The sequence below is a fragment of the Nicotiana tomentosiformis genome, chromosome 1 (genome assembly GCF_000390325.3).
Source record: "Nicotiana tomentosiformis chromosome 1, ASM39032v3, whole genome shotgun sequence".
Taxonomy (NCBI): Eukaryota; Viridiplantae; Streptophyta; class Magnoliopsida; order Solanales; family Solanaceae; genus Nicotiana; species Nicotiana tomentosiformis.
Window position 1 is genome coordinate 85,550,054 of NC_090812.1, and position 19,713 is coordinate 85,569,766.

Sequence of the window (19,713 nt, forward strand, 5' to 3'; positions counted from 1 at the left end):
AGATATTCACCCCACCGGAGCCATAGAGATTGCTGCATCAAATGACTCTTGCACGTTTTGAGTCAATGGGCACAGGTTAAAACATTATTTGGGTATAGAAGATGCGAAAGTAGTGTTGGTGACTTATTTGCTCGAGCCACCAAGGTTAAGCGAGCCTTAAGTGCAATTATATGCGTCGTGTCGCGATGTTAAATCAGGCGCTCGTTGGGTGGCAACCGAATTCATAGTTGATTTTTAGTGTAGTTAGAAATTTTCTTTTTTTGTTTTTAGGTACTAACAGGTTTGCAGGCAAGTTTGGGCAAGTTGAGAAGGGTTTCAGCATCACCTGAAGTACACCAGGCACTGGGGTAGGCGATGCCAGGATAAAGCCGGCCAAAGCTGGCGTTTGGGCTGGCGACGCCTGGCAAACGCCAGGTTCTGCTTGGCCTTAGGCTGGCGCCGCCTGAGTAAAGCCAGGTTCTGATTGGCCTTAGGCTGGCGACGCCTGGGTAACGCTAGGTAAGTTATTTCGGCCCAGTATAAGTTATTTTAGTCAAACCTCCTCACATTACACGCCCTAAACACTGAACACAATACAAACAACCCTAACCTCACTTAAACCAAACACACATCAAGCTTTAAAAGAAAAATTCACAAGCACACACATCTTCTCATCAGTGTTGCTCTCAACCAAACACACTGCATGAATTACCCTCACCCACAAATACTCAATAGCACATTGCCATAGTGGTCTCCCCCATCCCCATTGAAGTCAAGTTTAGTCTTGCTATTCTTTCACACTCATCAGAAATTCTCAGGCAACTCCCTCCTCTCAAAAGCTTCAAAGGTATGATTTAATCTCTTTCCTTTGTAATTTGGAGAGGGGTACAGGTATACGATTACACACAAAAATTGGTGGTTGTTCTTCATTGTAGTATTGAGTTTGTGTGCCCCAACCCCATGAAACCCCATAGGAATGGTGCTGCGATTGTGAAAACATGTGGTAGTACGGAACCCCCAAGCCGATTTAGGAGTATGAGGCAATCCCTCATTTCCAAAAGAACTCCCATGACACTAATGCATGTTAAGTATTTGATATAATGCCTCAATGGCATTCCTTGTCCCCATTGGAGCCCGAGTCTCCGGGATTAATAGACTAGTGTTATGAAGTCATACACCACGTTAAAATCTTAAGTGTGGGGTGGCTCGCGGGTAGCCCATGTGTTGTTCTTTGATTCTAATATTAAGAAAATACGAGGTGAAGTCTGAGTAACCTCGAAAAGTCGGGAAAAATTATGTGTGTAGTGTGTAATGCAGTTTTATCTGACTACTGCTTATTTGTGTAGGAACAAAGATGCCTCCCAAAAAAGACACAGGCAAAGCCAAAGCTACTTCCACTGCGCTGGCTAAATTAAAGGCGACCTCAGCACCTCCCCCAAAGAAGATAAAAGGGGGAGAAACTACCTCCAATCTAAGTGGAGTACAAGTTATGGCAGCTATAGCAGCCATGCGTCAACAACCACAAGGGCAACGGGAGTTTGGCATCAACAGCATACCACCGCATACTAAGGATTAGTACAGGCACTGTAGGCCTAAACATGTACACCCGGAAGCAGCTATCCACGAACGCAGCTTGAAAGCAAAGTATCAGGCAATTTGGAGGGGCATTCAGGATATGGGGTTGAGCTATGTATTCAAGGACACAAGGGATATTAATCTCAACTTAGTCCGATAATTCTATGCAGTGTTTGATCCGCAGAGTACTGAACAGCTGGTGCCGATTCGTGGACGATTGATAGATTTTTCAGCCACAACCATATGTAACTTTTTAGGTGCTCTGAATGTTCCTGTGGAGCCATTGGACCACTTCGTTCGCTGTCTAACATATAGAGAGTTGAGACACACGCTTTGTGGTGCCGATTCTACGGCAGCATGGGTCCGGGATAAGATAACTAATCGGCACAAGAGGTTTCCCAAGAAGAAGATGAGGGCGGAGGCTCAAGTGTGGCTTAAACTGATAAATGCACAGCTCCTACCGTGTAATCATGACACACTCATTAGCCGTGAGAGGACCTGTGTACTCTACTTCCTCATGATGGGTCAAAGGGTAAATATGGGTTATTTGATCCGCTACCAGATGTATATAGTCAGAACGAGTAAAAAGGTCGATCGAATGCCATTTGCTAATTTTCTAATTCAGTACTTAAGACACGAGGAGGTTGAGGAGGAGCCAGAGTTTGACCACATCATCGATCAGCCCCTACGACAAACGAACATCACTAGCCTCCGGCTGAAAGAAGAGACTGCCATGACATCGTTGACAAGTACCAAGAGTAACACTCGGGATGATAGTTTTATGGCCCATCTCTATGGGATGATGGATTTGCAGCTAAGGATAGGAGGTCGCCCGGCCACATCTGAGGAGAGGACTGAATTGGAGCACCGGTACCCGCTCAATGCTCATGCCTTAGGAGATGGATACAGACTCCCCGATGATGAGGATATCAACACACCGGAGTAGTCTGAGGCTGAGCCTGAGCAGTCAGATGGGAGAGAGATGATGATGATGAGAAGGATGAACATGATGATGAGTGGAGAGCGTCAGAGGATGAAGACGTTGCTTGATCAGGGAATTTCTTTACACCCTACTCATTTTTCGTGTTTTGTCATTTTGTGCATGCACTGAGGATAATGCATGATCTAAGTGTGGGGTGGGGACTTTTACATGGTTAATTTTAGTTATTTAGTTATTTAGTGTTAGTTTTAGTATGTGTTTTAGTATTAGTTTAGTAATTGATTTGGCTATGTGTTTTAGTTATTTAGTGCCGTTAAAAAAAAAGTAAAATTAGACTTCTCCCGACGATGGATCTCCTAGACAGTTTTCTTGAGGGAAGTAAGTCTAAAGAAAATACCAAAAAGATTTTTTTTGTAGGTAGTATAGTAATTCCCCATTGGTTTTTCTTTGGGCCGCGGTTCTTTTCCATGGGCTTTTAGTTGAACCGGGTGTAGGAACCACGAAGCTATGCATTTAGTTGTAGAAATATCTCTTAGCTTTGTTATGCCTTGAGAATAGTTAGTACTATGGTTGTGACGCTTAGGCTCGGTTTTTGACTCTCGCATAAGTACCTGAAATCGTAGATTCTTAATTTTGCTTAACTGCTTTGACTCGAGTGTCGTGATGAAACCAATCCTGAGTGAATGATGTGCCATGTCTGTGTGAGTTTTGTATGTATTCTATGCATTGCATTTGATGTCTAGAACTTTTCCTGTGTGTGCGCGAAGCGAAATAGTAGTATTGTTCAGTCTAGGAAGTGATATAGGCGTTTCTTTGTTAAGCCAGATATATAAAGTTTACCCACCTAAATGTTATGTATCGTAGTTAACCCCGTTGAGCCTATAATCATGTTTCTTTGGTAACCACATGACAAGCCGTACCCCTTTGTTTTAACCGGCCATATATTTGAACGTTGTAACCTCTCATGAGCACTTGAATTGTGAGGAATTATGAAAAAGTCAAAGTGTGGGGTGGTGGGTTAGCTTTTGAGTGGAACAACTGATGTGTGGCTATAATTCCATAGTTTCATACATTATGTGCCTTGCATTTTATATGCTTTAATGATAAATTACACTTTATTTGCGCATAATGGAGTCTATTTTATGTGTAGGTAAATTGGAGATGAAGTAGAGTAAAAGGGATACTTAAACATTGAAAGTGTGCTCGAGAACAGTAAAAAGGAGAGACCTGGTGAGGCCAGCTTAACCAGGCTTTAGCCTGGCGAGGCCAGGCAAAGGCCAGCTTAACCAGGCTTTAGCTTGGCGAGGCCATCCAAAAGCCAGGCTGAACCAGGCGTTAGGCTGGCGACGCCAGGCCTGGGGCCAGGTCCAATCTGAGTTTTGAAGACATAATTCATTTTCGGGTTTGACTAGGACTTGTCCTACACGTTTAGGTTTTTTTCTACACATATAAATAGACTTAAAAACACCACTTGGAGGTACTTTTGCAACCGGAGGCAAGAATAGCTTGTGGAATCACCCGTTGGGAGTTAGAATCATCGATTTCTACATCTTTTCATCTTTACTCTGTATTTTAATTATGCAAAATATTTGGGATATTGTTACTATAAGTATGAGTAGCTAACTTCATAATCTAGGGTTTTGATAGAACCTATTGAAGGATGATTTTCTTGTTACGTTAATATAGATTTGCCGTCGTATTTTCTCTATTTGTTCAACTATATTATACGTGTGGTTAATTGAAGGGCCCTCAATTAGCTGTGTCTATTTAGTATGTATTACTCGGGAGAGAGTGCATATTTAGGTAGTTGTTGAACAACATCACTCCTAAATGTATATGAAGGACCAATACGGAAGGTTTAAAGGTGGGATTAGGGATAACGAAACCTTGGTGCGATCTGAATGAGCTGTACTTAATGCCAGCTAGCGTAATTCAGGAGAATATATCTAGTAAATTATGGTAATTACTCGGAAGAGAGTTACGATAGTTAGAGTGCTCATGATCGGTAGAGAAGACTTAGGCAAATTTATAGAAAACGTAGCGGAAAGGCATCCGACAATTGGGGAAATCATAACTCTAGACCTCCTTAGTCTTGTCTAGAACTTCACCCATGTTAGTTGATAATTTTACTGCTTCATAATATTTTCTAGTTAATTAGTAAAAATAAAAATTAAATCTTTATAACTAGAAAATTATTCGAACTTGTGTTTCTTTGCAATATTGAACAGCTGTAGCTAAGCCTTAGTTCTCTGTGGGATTCGACTCCGGACTTGTAAACCGGATTATATTTGCAACGACTGCTTAGTCCTTTTATAAGGCATAGTTGGGCGTGATCATTGGCAGATTTATGTATGCCTACTAACTGCTTTTGGATTAATCTAAAGTGAAATCCAATTTTGAGAATCATTGCTTGGATGTAGTATCGGAAGTTATCTGTGAATTCTGCTTATTTTGCTCTAGGAATCATGTTAGCTTAACTGAATGGTTCTGATCCAGGTGATGTGAAATTAATTGACTGTTTGTTTGTCACATAAGAAGGAAAAAAGGATTATTGTTCATAAATGTTCAATATATAATCTGTAATTCAAAAGACAAGTAGCGGGGCAAGACGCAACATGGATTGTTCGCCAAAATTTGAGGATTGAATCAGTGACGACTTTAATGAATGAAATGGGAAAAGAAGCTCCCAACTAGTGGTCGAATTTCTATTATTTGAAGTAAAGAATGAAGTTCTAGATGTTCTGTAAATTAATTTACTTCTGTTGTTGTTTATTTTTCTAGTCATGAACGACAGATTTGCATTTTTATCTTTGTATGTTAAAGAGACACTTATTACCATATATTGGACAACTTGACTTCATGAATTCAACTTTAAGCTAGGGGATGCATGTGAAATTGTTCGTATCTCTGCCTATGATTTTAAAATCGCGGACCCATTGGTTAGAAAGATGTACAAAGCAGTGATAACTATGGCTAGCATGAACTCATTTGTGGAGTATTAAATGCTCAGTTATTTGCTTTCATTTGGTTATGTAAAAGTTGTAAATGGTTAGCCTTTGTAATTAATGATTTAGATTCTACCATGTTTATAAATTACGACTAGTTGCCTTTCATGGAATTTGGAGTAAATAACCTTCAATATCACGTTGTTAGGCCAGTGCCTTGAAGTCTATTAGGATTTGTTCCACGAACGTAAATAAGCAATTAGGGAACTGATTATAATTATCCTTAGTTTGCTTTCACCAAAGCTCAACCAAAAATGAACTATCGTAGTTTGCTTTAGACGCGTAAATAAATTATCACGACTATGGGTACGGTTCCCGTGGCATGGTCACGATATGTAACTCTCATTCGGGTGTGCATTTCATGTGACCCGACCACAATTTCAAATAATAATAAAATCAACATGTTGTAAATCGCGGGTGCATTTCACATGGCGCGATTCGCAATGTGTAAAAAAATAAACAAGTGTGCGACACCGCGACTTGTTCATATAAATTTCATAAATACTAAAAGCGGTTAAAAGTAAAAAATGCGCAGTATGTTTCAATTATGTATTAAATCAGATGATTAAGCCAAGTATTAATTGTTAAGCGACCGTGCTAAAACTACGGAACTCGGGAGTGCCTCACACCTTCTCCCGAGTTAACAGAATTCATTAACCAATCTTCTGTGTTCGCGGACCATAAATAGAGTCAATTTCCTCGATTTGGGATTTTAAAATAAACATGTGACTTAGGACACCATAATAATTATTCCAAGTGGCGACTCTGATTAAATAAATAATCTCATTTCGAATAATGTCACTTTAATTGGAAAAACTTTCTTATCCCCCTCGAAAAAAAGGAGGTGTGACAGCTCTGGCGACTCTGCTGGGGATAAGAACCCAGAATCTCTAGTTCAGGGTTCAAAATTCGAGCTTAGATGACTTTTATACTTGGCTTTTGTTTTATTATCTGATTTGTTTTTACGTGTTCGAGCCTAATGTGCTAATTGTCGCTCTTTACCGCTTTGATATTGTCGTGAACTGTATATAAACTGTTACGCAAACCCTTCTTCTCTCTGAGTCTTCTAAATCTTCTGGGAAGCGTGCGCTTCGCGTGGCTTCATTTCTGTTAGAGTCATATCCTAATTTTAGAACGAGGTTCGGACAAGTTGCAAAGCCGGTGAAGCTTCTGTATTTCCGGTACGCTGCCCCCTCCCCCCCCTCTCCCGGCTCGAGTTGTCCGCTCGGGTAAGCCAGATCTTAAACAATACACCCAGGATCCAAACTTAGAATGGCATAGCCTCATGCCAGATCCCTAGTAGGTACATTGTTTGCATCACGTGCATTTGACCTTGGGGACTCAAGGTCCATCTAGGACAGGTATACCCAAAATTAAAAGACAATCCTGATGCATTTTACGTGCTAGTTGTGCATTTATTTGCTTCGGCTTGTATGTTGACCGGCTTCTAGAATGAGGAAAGAAAATCAAGAAAAACCAAGAGTGAGGTAGGATAGAAAAATACCCGATTCTGAAAATCCCGGTATTTAAAAAATCTACCTTTTCGAGTCGTACATGAGATTCCACTAAGGCTCCATATGTGGTGGGACGATCTGGGGGAGGACAACAAGCGTTCTGTGACCAAAACTCTAGGTGGTCTCACCGGTCTTCTGAACATTAAGCCTAGGGTTGATATAATTGAAGCTCTGATACCATTTTGGGACCAGACACACAATGTCCTCCACTTCTCCGACTTTGAATTGACCCCTACACTAGAGGAAATAGCATGTTACACTAGTTTTGACGAGAATCTCAGGCGTCAATATCCGGTAGCACCCAGAATTGTAACCCCCCATAAGTTTTTAGATCTTTTGAGCATTAACTGGCAGGTTAAAGATGAAAATTTGGCCAAAGGATTCTGCACACTCTACTTCTTATATAGCCGGTATGGAGACCCCCATGGATTTGAGGCTCCAAACACTGGTTTAAGCTATCAGGGAAAGAAATACAAGTGGGAAGCCCGTAGGGGTTTAGCCTTCGTGGTTGCATTCTTAGGCACACTGATATGCCCAAGGAGTGATGGACACATAGAACTGGGACTTGCAGGAATGGCTGACTTTATGGTCAAGAAGGCCAACGGTACCCTTATACCGATGATTCTCGCAGAAATTCATCGAGCTTTAACCGCATGCCAAGCTGGTGCAAAGTTTTTTGAAGGTTGTAGCCTGCTTTTGCAAATATGGCTGGTAGAGCATCTCTGTCATCGCCCGAGGTACATGAATCACGGACTAACCGAACTTAATTGCATTAAAGAGTATGAAAGTAGGGTGAACGACTATGAGTTACCAGAAGGTACTGAAACATGGTTCGCATATCTGGGTTCTTTAACCGCAAGGCAAATTAAATGGACTTTCAGCTGGCTTCCGGTTAACGAAGTCATCTACATGTCCGCCGAAGTGTGCTTTCTCCTATTGATGGGTCTTCAAAGCATTCAGCCATATGCTCCGCCAATTAGGAAGATATCAAGCAATTCCTCATGATGAAGATTTGAGTGCACAAGTCATTGAGCTAGGCCCGAAGGCTGCGCTCCCAGAAGAAAGGGTTCGCCAGGTTTGGCACCAATGTAGGTTTTTGGAGCCACATACCCAGGTGCGGGATTTGTCTTCTGGCGAAGCCGAGTCTAATTACACGGCGTGGTATGGTAAGAGAGCCCGGGTTGATCAAGAGTCGGAATAGCCTGCCAAAAGGCCCCATGTCCAACAATTCAGTGACAGAGCACAAGAACAATGGGTTTGGTTAGCTAAAGAAAAGGAATATCGGACCACCATAAGCAAAACAAATTAGAAACATCAAATTTGATAATAGTTTGCAGGCTGCTGAGGATGAAGGAGGAAAGAAGAGGTTGGCTCGGGAAAATGAAGTCCTCCGAGCTCAAATCCAGAAAATGAAAATAGATGCCGAAACGCCGGTAAGAAGTGAGAAAGATGAAAGACTCATAAGCAATCTGAGGTGAAAAGTGCATGATTATGGGTTTGATCTGACAAAGGCCGAGGATGAATTGGCAAAAGCTCGGGCAAAATTGGCAAAAAATGCAGAAGAACGGACAAGGTTTGTTCAGCAGTTAAAGCAAAAGTATGACAGAGGAGTCACGATCTTAAAGAAAAAGTTGACCACTCTTGAAAATGAAATGGTCCAGCAAATAAAGGATTTCAAAGCGGAAAAAGAGCATTGCTATATATCGATTTTTCGATTGTAAGAAGACATGCAGCAATTGCAAGACCAAAACCACACAGCCATGCAAGTGTTGGAGGCCCGGTCTCAGTAAATTGGATGCCTGCTCCAAGAAAATGGTGTCATTAGAATGAGGATTAAAGAAATCATTGATTATGTTATAATGAAGTACATTGAACGCGAAGATATGACCAGGTCCATGTTCTTTGCTGTTGTGATGACCTTTGTCTTTCAGGTGATGGCTGATTTAGAGTACCTTCAAGAAGAGATTGCACGCAAACCCGCGTCGAGATCGACTGATGTCCCGCGGGCCCCCGGAGTAGCATTGGAGGATCTTATGTATTCTTGACCTTTTTGGCTTTGAGTCTGTATTCTACTTTTTCGAGTCTGTTCCTCTTTTTCAAGTCTGTTGTTTTTCTATTTTGAGTTTGTATGTTTTTCATTTAATCATCAGTATTTCCAAGTCTTTGTAATAGAAAAACCCAAAAAGATTTTTATTTAATGAAATATTGAAAAACCCCAAAATTTTGTCTTTTCTTTTATTCCACATTCGTTTCCTGAACTACGTAATGGTCTGATTCATGTGGCGTCATGATATATAGGCAATCCCCATCAGATTCGATTATAGCCATAGACAATTTGAGTGAAAAATAAACCGAAAAAGAAAAAGAGGGGAAAAGAAAAAGAGAAAAATTGAGTGAAAAAGAAAGAAAAGATTGAAAAATAAAAGAGCAAAAAAAAACAGCCAAAATAGAAGGGAAAGAAATCAAGATTTGAAATTAGAGAAAAGCAAAGCCGGGATGAAACACACAGTCGTTGCAAAAAAATTTAGAAAACGTTTAACTGTTCAGGTGCATTGCATCCCCAATTTGCGATTCCTTATCGGTTAAAATGTCTCAAACTAACCAGGTTGTTGTGTGTGCAAATAAGACAAGTCATGTTTAGGTGGTTGGTTTTTTGTGGTAATCTGGCTTCCCATCCTTACTTCACAAGATCTAAAGGCAGTGTTCCTATGGCCTCCGAAAGTCATCTACCAATTATTGAGCCTGAGGATAGTCCGGTATCAGCTATTCCATAGTCAGAGTCCGCAGCCGCTGAAGAAAACAGGAGGTTGCGCGTCCGCAAGTTAGAAATGTGTGACGCTTGGTCTAATGGCAAAGAACTGCCCAGTACAATCCCCGGATTTCCTGAACTGCTTCGCAGGACGAGTGGAACCTCCAATGTCCCCATCCTCGTAACCAACCCATTCATCCCGTTTGGGTACCCCACTATATCAGCCAATTTCACCGGTATGCCTTCTGAGGTTTGCCCCCATGCACCATTTAGGGGGTACCTTCTACATTATTCACCGCACCGCCAGTCTCTACTGTGGCACAACCAACAGTGCCTAGGCCATGCTTCGAGCCTTCAGCTTTTATTTTTTAAGTCCCGCAATTTCAGCTAGACACAGCTCATGTTACCCCAAACTCTTACCCTCATCACCCGCAATATGAGTCTCCAATGGAACAGGAAAGAACAGTGAAAAACCCCGAGCAAGAGGAAATGGCTCAGAAGATGAAAAGACTCGAACAAAGTCTGAAGTACATGCAAGGCCTGAGTGGCCAAAAGACTGTCTCGTACTCCGATCTGTGCATGTTTCCCCATGTTCACTTGCCCGCTGGCTTTAAGACGCCAAAATTTGAAAAGTACGACGGGCACATCGACCCTATCGCTCATCTGAAACGATATTGTAACCAGCTTAGGGGTGCTGGTGGAAAAGCAGAATTATTGATGGCTTATTTTGGGGAGAGCTTGACGGGAATTGCGTCAGAATGGTACATGGACCAGGACATCTCCCATTGGCATATATGGGACTACTTGGCCCAAGATTTCGTCAGGCAATTTCAATACAATGTTGATATAGCTCCAGATAGGAATTACCTAACCAATTTCAAGAAGAAAACTGCGGAAAGTTTCCGTGAATATGCTATCAAGTGGCGAGAGCAAGCAGCCAGAGTGAAACCGCCTATGGATGAGACAGAAATGGTTAATGTTTTCTTACAGGACCAAGAGGCCGATTACTTTCAGAACACGATGTCTGCCATGGGCAAACCTTTTGCAGAGGCCATAAAAATCGGAGAAATGGTAGAAAATGGCCTGAAAACTGGCTGAATCATAAGTCAATCTGCTTTGAGAGCCACCTCCCAAGCCATCCAGAACGTCTAGAGGGGTCTAGCAAATCGAAAGAAGACGGAAGAAGGAGCCATGATGGCTTCAGGTTCGAGAGGCCCCCGTCGATCCCGTAATCATTCTTACCTGCCTCCCAGAACCCCACAACACTACTACTCCCATTAAGATGCAGCATATGTCGTGGCACCGCATCCCTATGCGGTGATGTATGCCCAACCCTATACACAGCCGCAACAACACTACAACCAAAACCGAGCTCCACCTCACAGAAATAACCATCCTCACCAATCTCTATATAACCCCCGTCCACCACAAAATAATTACCAACATAATACACGCCCCGTGAACCTCCCAGGAGAAACGACTTCACCCATATTGGTGGGTCCTACTCTAGCCTGTTTCCAAAATTAATCCATATGGGTCTATTGCAACTTGTGCCTCCAAACCAACAAAATTAGGAAACTCCATCATACCGGCCCGGTACCAGGTGTGCCTATCATTCGGGGGCAGAGGGTCATGATACGGAGGATTGTTGGACTCTCAAGAGGGCAGTTGAGAATTTGATAGAACAAAAACGAGTAGTGCTGAGGGACGAGGAAGTCCCCAATGTGACTAATAATCCATTACCGGCTCACAATAATGGGCCGGTCATTGGAATAATTTGTGATGATAAAGAGTTTGATCTAGCCTTGAAAGCTATCATCGCTATTGCCGATTCAGAGGCAAGACCCAAAGCGGCGGCGAAACAAGCCAGAAATGAGAAGAAAATCACTTCAATTCCTCAAGTTGTAGAACAAGCTATAGAAACAAAAACTAGGGCAGCACCTGCTAAGGACGCAATTCTCTATGTTCCTAGGGCCCCAAGGAAAGAACATGTCATGTCTAACACTCCCAAAAGATTCGAGCAAAGGAAAGTCGCGCTGAATGTGCCAAAGTTGTATGTGCCAAAAGGGACTTATGTGGCACGGGGGCTGGTAATTCCACCAAGGTTGACTGAGCCCATGGTTATCAACCGCGCACCACAGAGCCCTATGAGAGACCCTACTGCAGTCCCGGGAATTACGACAAAACAGTGGTTACTTACAAGGGGCAAAAAAATATGGGAGAGGTGAACGAAATGAACCTACCTGGGAGGTACCACAATCTAGAAGAGTTAAAGAAATCAAAATTGAAAAAGGAGAAACAGTTTCCACCCAAGAAGCCTGTGAGCGCTGAAGAAGCAGAAGAATTCTTCCGAAAAATAAAAACTTCAGAATATGCCAAAGTTGACCAACTCCGGAAGACTCCTTCCTAATTCTCGCTTTTATCTCAACTGTTGAGCTCGAATGAGCATCAGAATGTACTCTTGAAAACATTGAACAAGGCATATGTCCCGGTTGAAACTTCAGTTGAACAATTAGAGAGAATGGCTGAACGATTCTTCGAAGTCAACATGATTAGGGAGCTGCCCACAACAAAGCCCTTCACTTGATTGTCAAATGTGAAGGTTATTATGTGAAGAGAGTCATGTTAGATGGTGGGTCCGGGCTCGACATTTGCCCTCTCTCTACGCTCCAGAGGATGGAAATTGGAACAGAAAGAATTCGACCAAACAATGTCTGTGTGCGCGCTTTTGATGGTGTCAAGCGAGACACAATAGGGGAAATTGATTTGATTTTGACCATTGGCCCCATGGATTTCTAAGTGACTTTCCAGGTTCTAGACATGGATACTTCATATAATTTTCTCCTAGGAAGACCATGGATTTACGCTGTAGGGGTTGTGCCCTCCACTCTCCATCAAATGGTCAAATTTGAGTATGAAAACCAAGAAATTATTGTACATGGGAAGGATGAACATTCCATTTACAGGGACCTTTCAGTCCTGTGTCTCGAAGCCAGAGAAGAAGGTGAGCACATTGTCTACCAAGCTTTCGAAATTGTGGTCGCCGACCAATGCAAAAAAGGGCCCCTGTTACCTCAACCTTGCTTATCTAATGCATCGGTCATGGTCGCCAGTGAAATGATTAAACATTGGTACAAGCTCGGAAAGGGGCTCGGGGTATCTCTGCAAGGCATCACTGAGCCCATCACTTCGACTGCCAATGAGAAGTTCTTTGGCATAGGTTTCCAAGCTATAAATGCCAATATAAGATGGGCTGATGAGTGCAAGAAAAATGGATGGGCCCTGCCCCAGCCCGTTCCGCATATCGCCAAGTCATTTGTTAAACCCAAGTATGTAGAAGAAGAATAAGAAGAAGAAGAAGAAGAGGTCTTCACGGCCGAAGAGATTGAGGATATTTATGAAGCCATGCAACAAATGTTGTATAAATCCCACATGGTCCGGCCGGGGGAAGGCACGAGCACTGCTGAGGTGCTATACATGGGACCAAATGCCAAGCTTCAGAATTGGAAAGCTACCTCATTCCCTGTCAAGCGGGAATCCCGGTAGTCCAGTCTTACCATCTTTTCTACATTACGAGTTAATCCAAGGTGTAACTCGAATGTTTTACTTTATTGTCTTTTGATTTCGATGTAAACCCTCATATCTTCAATTCAATGAATTGAAATCAATATTTCATCGTCAATGGATATTCTCCTTTTTCTTTATTCTGATTTTTCTTATCTTTTTCTTTTCAGTTCTAATAACGTAAACTTAAATAACATGACATGCTTGTGGACTTCATGCCCAGATCCTAAAATAATGTCTAACTGTGAAATAATGAATCAAGAACCAGAATATGATGAAGATGAGTCTTTTAGGGAAATAAATCAAGAATTGGAACAATTTGAGAATAAGCCTAAGCCAAACTTAAATGAAACTAAGCCAGTTAATTTGGGCAGTCCAGAAGAGGTCCGGGAAACCATGATAAGCATTCACGCATATGAAAGAACTAGAGATGCATTGATCCAACTTTTGTTTGAATTCAAAGATGTGTTTGCATGGTCTTATGATGATATGCTAGGGTTGAGTGTTGATTTCGTGGTACATAAATTGCCAACTTATCCCGGTTACCCACCAGTCCAACAAAAGCAAAGAAAGTTTAAAACAGACATCAGTGATAAGATTAAAGAAGAAGTCACTAAACAATTGAAAGCTGGTATGATCTGGGTGGTCCGATACACCACATGGTTGGCTAATGTGGTCCCAGTGCCAAAGAAGGACGGAAAAACCCGAGTGTGCGTTGATTATCGGGATTTGAACAAGGCAAGCCCCAATGACAACTTTCCATTGACAAACATCCACATTCTTGTTGACAACTATGCCAAACATGAGATACAGTCTTTAGTGGATTTTTATGCTGGGTACCACCAGGTTCTGATGGATGAAGAAAACACAGAAAAGACGGTTTTCACCATACCTTGGGGCACTTACTGTTACAGAGTCATGCCATTTGGTCTGAAAAATACCGGGGCAACCTACATGAGAGCCATGACTGCCATTTTCCACAACATGATGCACCATGAAATTGAGGTGTATATGGATGATGTGATCATTAAGTCCAGAACGCAAGAAGACCGTGCGCGGGATTTGAGGAAGTTCTTTGAGCGTCTGCGTAGGTATGACTTGAAATTGAATCCAGCTAAATGTGCATTCGGAGTTCCATCTGGGAAACTTCTGGGGTTTATAGTTAGCCGGAGGGGTATCGAGTTAGATCCAACAAAGATAAAGTCTATTTGGGTTTTGCCACCTCCGAGAACTAAGAAAGAGGTCATGAGTCTACTGGGAAGATTGAATTATATCAGCAAGTTCATTGCTCAGCTTACTACCACATGTTAGCCCATATTTAAGTTGTTGAAGAAAGATGCGGCGATCAAATGGACAGATGAATGTCAAGAGGCTTTTGATAAAATCAAAGAATATCTGTCAAATCCGCTAGTGTTGGTTCCACCTGAGCTAGGAAGACTTTTGTTCTTGTACTTGACGGTCTTGGAAAATTCCTTTGGTTGTGTCCTGGGGCAACATGATGTGACCGGGAAGAGAGAACAAGCCATATACTACTTGAGCAAGAAGTTCACTAGTTATGAAGCCAAATACACTCTGTTAGAAAAGAACTTACTGCGCCCTAACTCGGGTCGCCCAGAAGCTCAGACATTATCTTTTGGCCTACACCACATATCTCATAACCATAATGGATCCTATGAAGTACAAATTCCACAAACTTACGCCCACGGGAAGGTTAGCAAAATGGCAAATCATGCTCACTGAATTCGACATTGTCTATGTCACCCGCACGGCGATGAAAGCTCAAGACTTGGCGGATCATCTAGCTAAGAATCCGGTTGATGATGAATACCAACCCCTGAGTACTTACTTTCTGGACGAAGAAGTAAATTCAATTGAAGTAATTCCAGAGGACTCCAATGCTTGGAAAATATTCTTTGATGGAGTTGTAAATGCAAAAGGTGTCGAGATTAGTGCAATTTTGATTTCGCCCACTGGTCAGCACTATCCGGCCACAGCCCGGCTTTGTTTCTTCTGTACAAACAACATCGCTGAATATGAAGCCTGCATTATGGGCATGAATATGGCAGTTGATCTGGATGTGAAAGAATTGTTAATCATGGGAGATTTTGATTTGATCATTCGGTAAGCCCAAGGTGAATGGGAAACTCGAGACATCAAGCTTATCACATACAGGCAACATGTGGAAGATCTTAGCAAATGGTTCAAGTCCGTCGAGTTCAGGTATATTCCTCGATTCCACAATGAGTTAGTTGATACACTAGCTACTTTGGTCTCAATGTTGCCGTATCGGGGCAATGTCCATATTGACCTGCTGGAAATCCAAATTCGACAAAGGCATGGTTATTGTAATGCAATTGAAATAGAACCAGATGGTCGTCCATGGTATCATGATATTAAAAGATTTTTGAAAACAAAGGAATATCCCGAGCAGGCCAATGGAGATCAATAGAGCACTATCAGAAGGCTTGCCATCAATTTCTTTTTGAGAGGAGAAGTCTTGTACAAAAGAACTCCAGATCTGAATCTTTTGAGGTGCGTAGATGCTCGAGAAGATGAAAAGATCATGAACGAAGTTCATTCGGGAGTATGTGGGACTCATATGAATGGATATGTCCTTGCAAAGAAAATTCTCCGAGCAAGTTATTACTGGATGACCATGGAAAAGGATTGTTTCAGTTTCGTCCGGAAGTGCCATCAATGCCAGATACACGGTGACCTGATTTATACACCGCCTTCAGAGTTATATCTTATGTCGGCGCCTTGGCCATTCGTTGCTTGGGCATGGATGTTATTGGGCCAATCGAGCCGAAAGCTTCAAATGGGCACAGATTCATCCTGGTTGCCATTGATTAATTCACAAAGTGGGTCGAAGCGGTCACTTTCAAAGCTGTCATTAAGAAAGTAGTGGTGGACTTCGTGCATTCCAACATTATTTGTCGTTTTGGTATTCCTAAAACTATAATTACAGACAATACTGCAAATCTGAAATGAGGGAGGTATGCGAACAATTTAAGATTATACATCGTAACTCTACCCCTTATCAGCCCAAAGCTAATGGCGCAGTTGAAACTGTAAGCAAGAACATCAAGAAGATCCTCAGGAAAATGATTCAAAGTTCTAGAGAGTGTCATGAAAAAACTGCCTTTTGCATTATTGGGATATCGAACCACCGTGCGCACCTCAATTGGGGACACGCCCTATTTATTGGTTTACAGTACTGAAGCTGTAATACCTGCAGAAGTTGAAATTCTCTCTCTTCGAATCATTGTTGAAGCCGAGATCGAGGATGATGAATGGTTCAAGACCCGGTTAGAACAATTAACCATGATTGATGAAAAGCGGATGGCCGCAGTTTGCCATGGGCAGTTGTACCAACAAAGAATGGCCCGTGCCTACAACAAGAAAGTGCGACCCAGGAAATTCGAAGTGGGGCAACTCGTTCTGAGACGTATTCTCCTGCATCATGAGGAAGCAAAAGGAAAATTTGATCTAAATTGGAAAGTTCCGTACATTATAAGAAAACTATTGCCGAAAGTAGCATTGTATTTGGGAGATATCGAAGGAAATGATCCCGAAACAGCTGTCAATGCAGATGCCGTCAAAAGGTATTATGTTTGACCCTTTTACGCAGTTTTAATTCTCTCTGATTGGGATGACGAAGGCTTTCATTCTCGCTATCCAAATACTACCAAGCCTTGCAAACCCTTTGAGTCGGCTCATTTTTCTTTGATTACCCTCTTTGGAACCTGGAAGTTATTATTAAAAAAATGAAATGAAAAATGAATGAAAAGAAAGAAAACAAAGGAAATCAAAAACAAAAGTTCTTTGAACTACGTTTGACTTGATTCCGAAAGGATACGTAGGCAGCCTCTCTCTGGGGTTCAGTCATACCAAAATAAAAATCCTAAGTTCCCCAAAAGTTGAAACTGGGGCAGATGTTACAATGGTTCGGCGATGGTTTCGCCTAAAAGGTTCCAAAGTTGTAATTCAATCTAATTCCTTTTTACCCAAATCCTTTTCAAGTCCTTCCGGCCAATCAACGAGAATGTTCAAAAATTGGAGGATACAGTCACTTGGATCTGATGCCAAAATGAGAAAGTCTTATTGGTGAAAACCCTCACGGGAACCATAGGGCGATGACGAGCAGAGAAAATGAAAATGAGAATGTCTTGTTAATGAAAACCCGCAAAGGGCACTATAAGGCGATGGTGAGAAGAGAAATGAGAGAGGTCAGTTGGTGAAAATCCGCAAAGGGCGGCACTACTGATCGAAAAGAGGATCTTTACAGCCATTGATATTGACAGTCCTGGGCAAGGTTTCTCGGTTTCTAGGCAAAAGTTGTGATAAATTTCTGAGGGTTGGACGATTTACACAGATCAGGCATCCAGTCCAAAAGGCATGTCATGTTCATTGAAGTTCGCATGTACTCCAGATAATTCATTCTTTCCTTTCCCCGAAAGGGATACCTTTTGCCTAAATTCATTTGTTCATTCCATTGTTTGTTTTTCTTTGACTCCCTTTCGGTCTAACTCTGTTCTGAAACTAAGACAAAGAAGGGATGACAAGACTAATTTACAGGGTTCTCGCTTGATACGAGCTAATATGCAAAAAAGGCACCCAGCCTCGGTAGAGGCATCGAGTCGACCCGAACTGGCCATGGTGGCCGATGCTTTGAAATCGAAAACTCTCAAAAGAAGGAAATCAAATTGAAATGACTACAAGGGCGGAAATGAAGTTGAAAAGGTTGAGTCCCATGCGACTAACCGTCTTGGCAAGGTTTGAAAAACCAAGGATTCCCTAATGCTTTGAAGTTAAAAATTAAAAGAAGGAAATCAAACTGAAATGTTCACAAAGGCGAAACAAAGATTGAAAAGGTTAGGTCCTACGTGACTAACCGTCATGGCAATGTTTGTACAAGCCAAAGGTTCTCCGGGACCAGAAAGGAAATCGATCTTGAGGAAACAACCAGTTGCGGTGAAATTACCGTAAAAAGGGCCGAGATCAAGTGACCGAAATGTTCAAGGCCACAAAATCAACCACCGTTTCAAACTAACAAATTATTCTTTGTTTGAAAAACAGGAAACAGGTGCAATCCAAAAGTAACCTTGCAAGAAACAGGTGCAACCAAACAGAAATTGCGCAAAGGCTAGAAACAACTTTGCTGCAACCACTCCAAAGGGAAGTTTCCTCCAAAATTATTTCCCGCATTTACTCATTCTCTGAAATAAAAAAAAAATAAAAAAAATAAATAAAGAAAAGAAAGAAAAAGTTCAAATTCATGGTAGCATAGGGTCCACTCCCTAGCTGCGTTTTTCCAACATAGGGTCTCAACTCCCTAGTTGAAATTATTTTAGACATAGGGTCTTCACTCCCTAGTCTCTCTTCCAACATAGGTTCTCCACTCCCTAGTTGCTTTTTTAGACATAGGGTCTCCACTCCCTAGTCGCTTTTCTAATATAGGGTTTCCACTCCCTAGTTGATGATTTTTTAGACATGGGGTCTCCACTCCCTAGTCTCTTTTCCAACATAGGTTCCCATTCCCTAGTTGATGTTTTTAGACATAGGGTCTCTACTCCCTAGTCTCTTTTCCGACATAGGGTCTCCGCTCCTTAGTTGATGATTTTATTTCAGACACAGGGTCTCCGCTCCCTAGTCGCTTTTCCAACATAGGGTCTCCACTCCCTAGTTGATATTTTTAGACATAGGGCCTCCACTCCCTAGTCTCTTTTCCAACATAGGGTCTCCACTCCTTAGTTGATGATTTTATTTCAGACATAGGGTCTCCACTCCCTAGTCGCTTTTCCAACATAGGGTTTCCACTCCCTAGTTGATGTTTTTAGACATAGGGTCTCCACTCCCTAGTCACTTTTCTAATATAGGGTCTCCACTCCCTAGTTGATATTTTTAGACATAGAGTTTCCACTCCCAAGTCTTTGTTTTCCCAGGATACTCCAATCCCGGCCTTTTATCGCTTTCAATAATGAAGTAGTATAGAGTTTTGTTACCAATAACTCATAAAATTTTCCTAGTGAAACATAGGGCAGAAAAATTTCGTTTGTTTGTTTGTTTTGGTGCCTGAGCAGGTTATACCTCGAGGTACAATGTTGAGATGACCAAAAGAAGTCTAAATCCAAAATAGAGAAAAGAAAAGGAAAGGAAGTGAATTCAAAGTGCAGAAGAGGAGAAAAGATGTGGACCGCTCAAGACATGATTGAAGTCACAAGCTTTGCATGTCCTGTTTTGATCCGAAAAAGCTGAAGAAGAATGAACTAGCACCTGCATCTAGCCAGCATCAAGGTTCAGATCAGAGTCTGTGTGAAGAACCATCCAAGACTCAAGATCAAGACTCATAGATAGGAATCTTGTAACTCGTAGCTGATAGGCTTA

General features: G+C 41.9%; 1 protein-coding gene across 1 annotated transcript; it reads left to right on the forward strand.

The window, feature by feature from the left end:
* The first annotated feature begins 14,989 nt into the window (after positions 1 to 14,989).
* On the forward strand, positions 14,990 to 16,944 carry LOC138907109 (uncharacterized). Its single transcript, XM_070197283.1, has 3 exons — positions 14,990 to 15,447; positions 15,499 to 15,708; positions 16,542 to 16,944. The coding sequence occupies exons 1-3, from the start codon at positions 14,990 to 14,992 to the stop codon at positions 16,942 to 16,944; spliced, it is 1,071 nt and encodes a 356-aa protein (XP_070053384.1).
* The last annotated feature ends 2,769 nt before the right edge of the window (positions 16,945 to 19,713 follow it).

Bases quoted from the DNA above. Each gene is read 5' to 3' on its own strand.
- LOC138907109 (XM_070197283.1), top strand. From the start codon at position 14,990: ATGGATCCTATGAAGTACAAATTCCACAAACTTACGCCCACGGGAAGG. The intron at 15,448-15,498 runs GTAAGCCCAAGG...TATCACATACAG, and splicing joins GATTTTGATTTGATCATTCG to GCAACATGTGGAAGATCTTA. The intron at 15,709-16,541 runs GTATCATGATAT...ATTGGTTTACAG, and splicing joins GAACCAGATGGTCGTCCATG to TACTGAAGCTGTAATACCTG.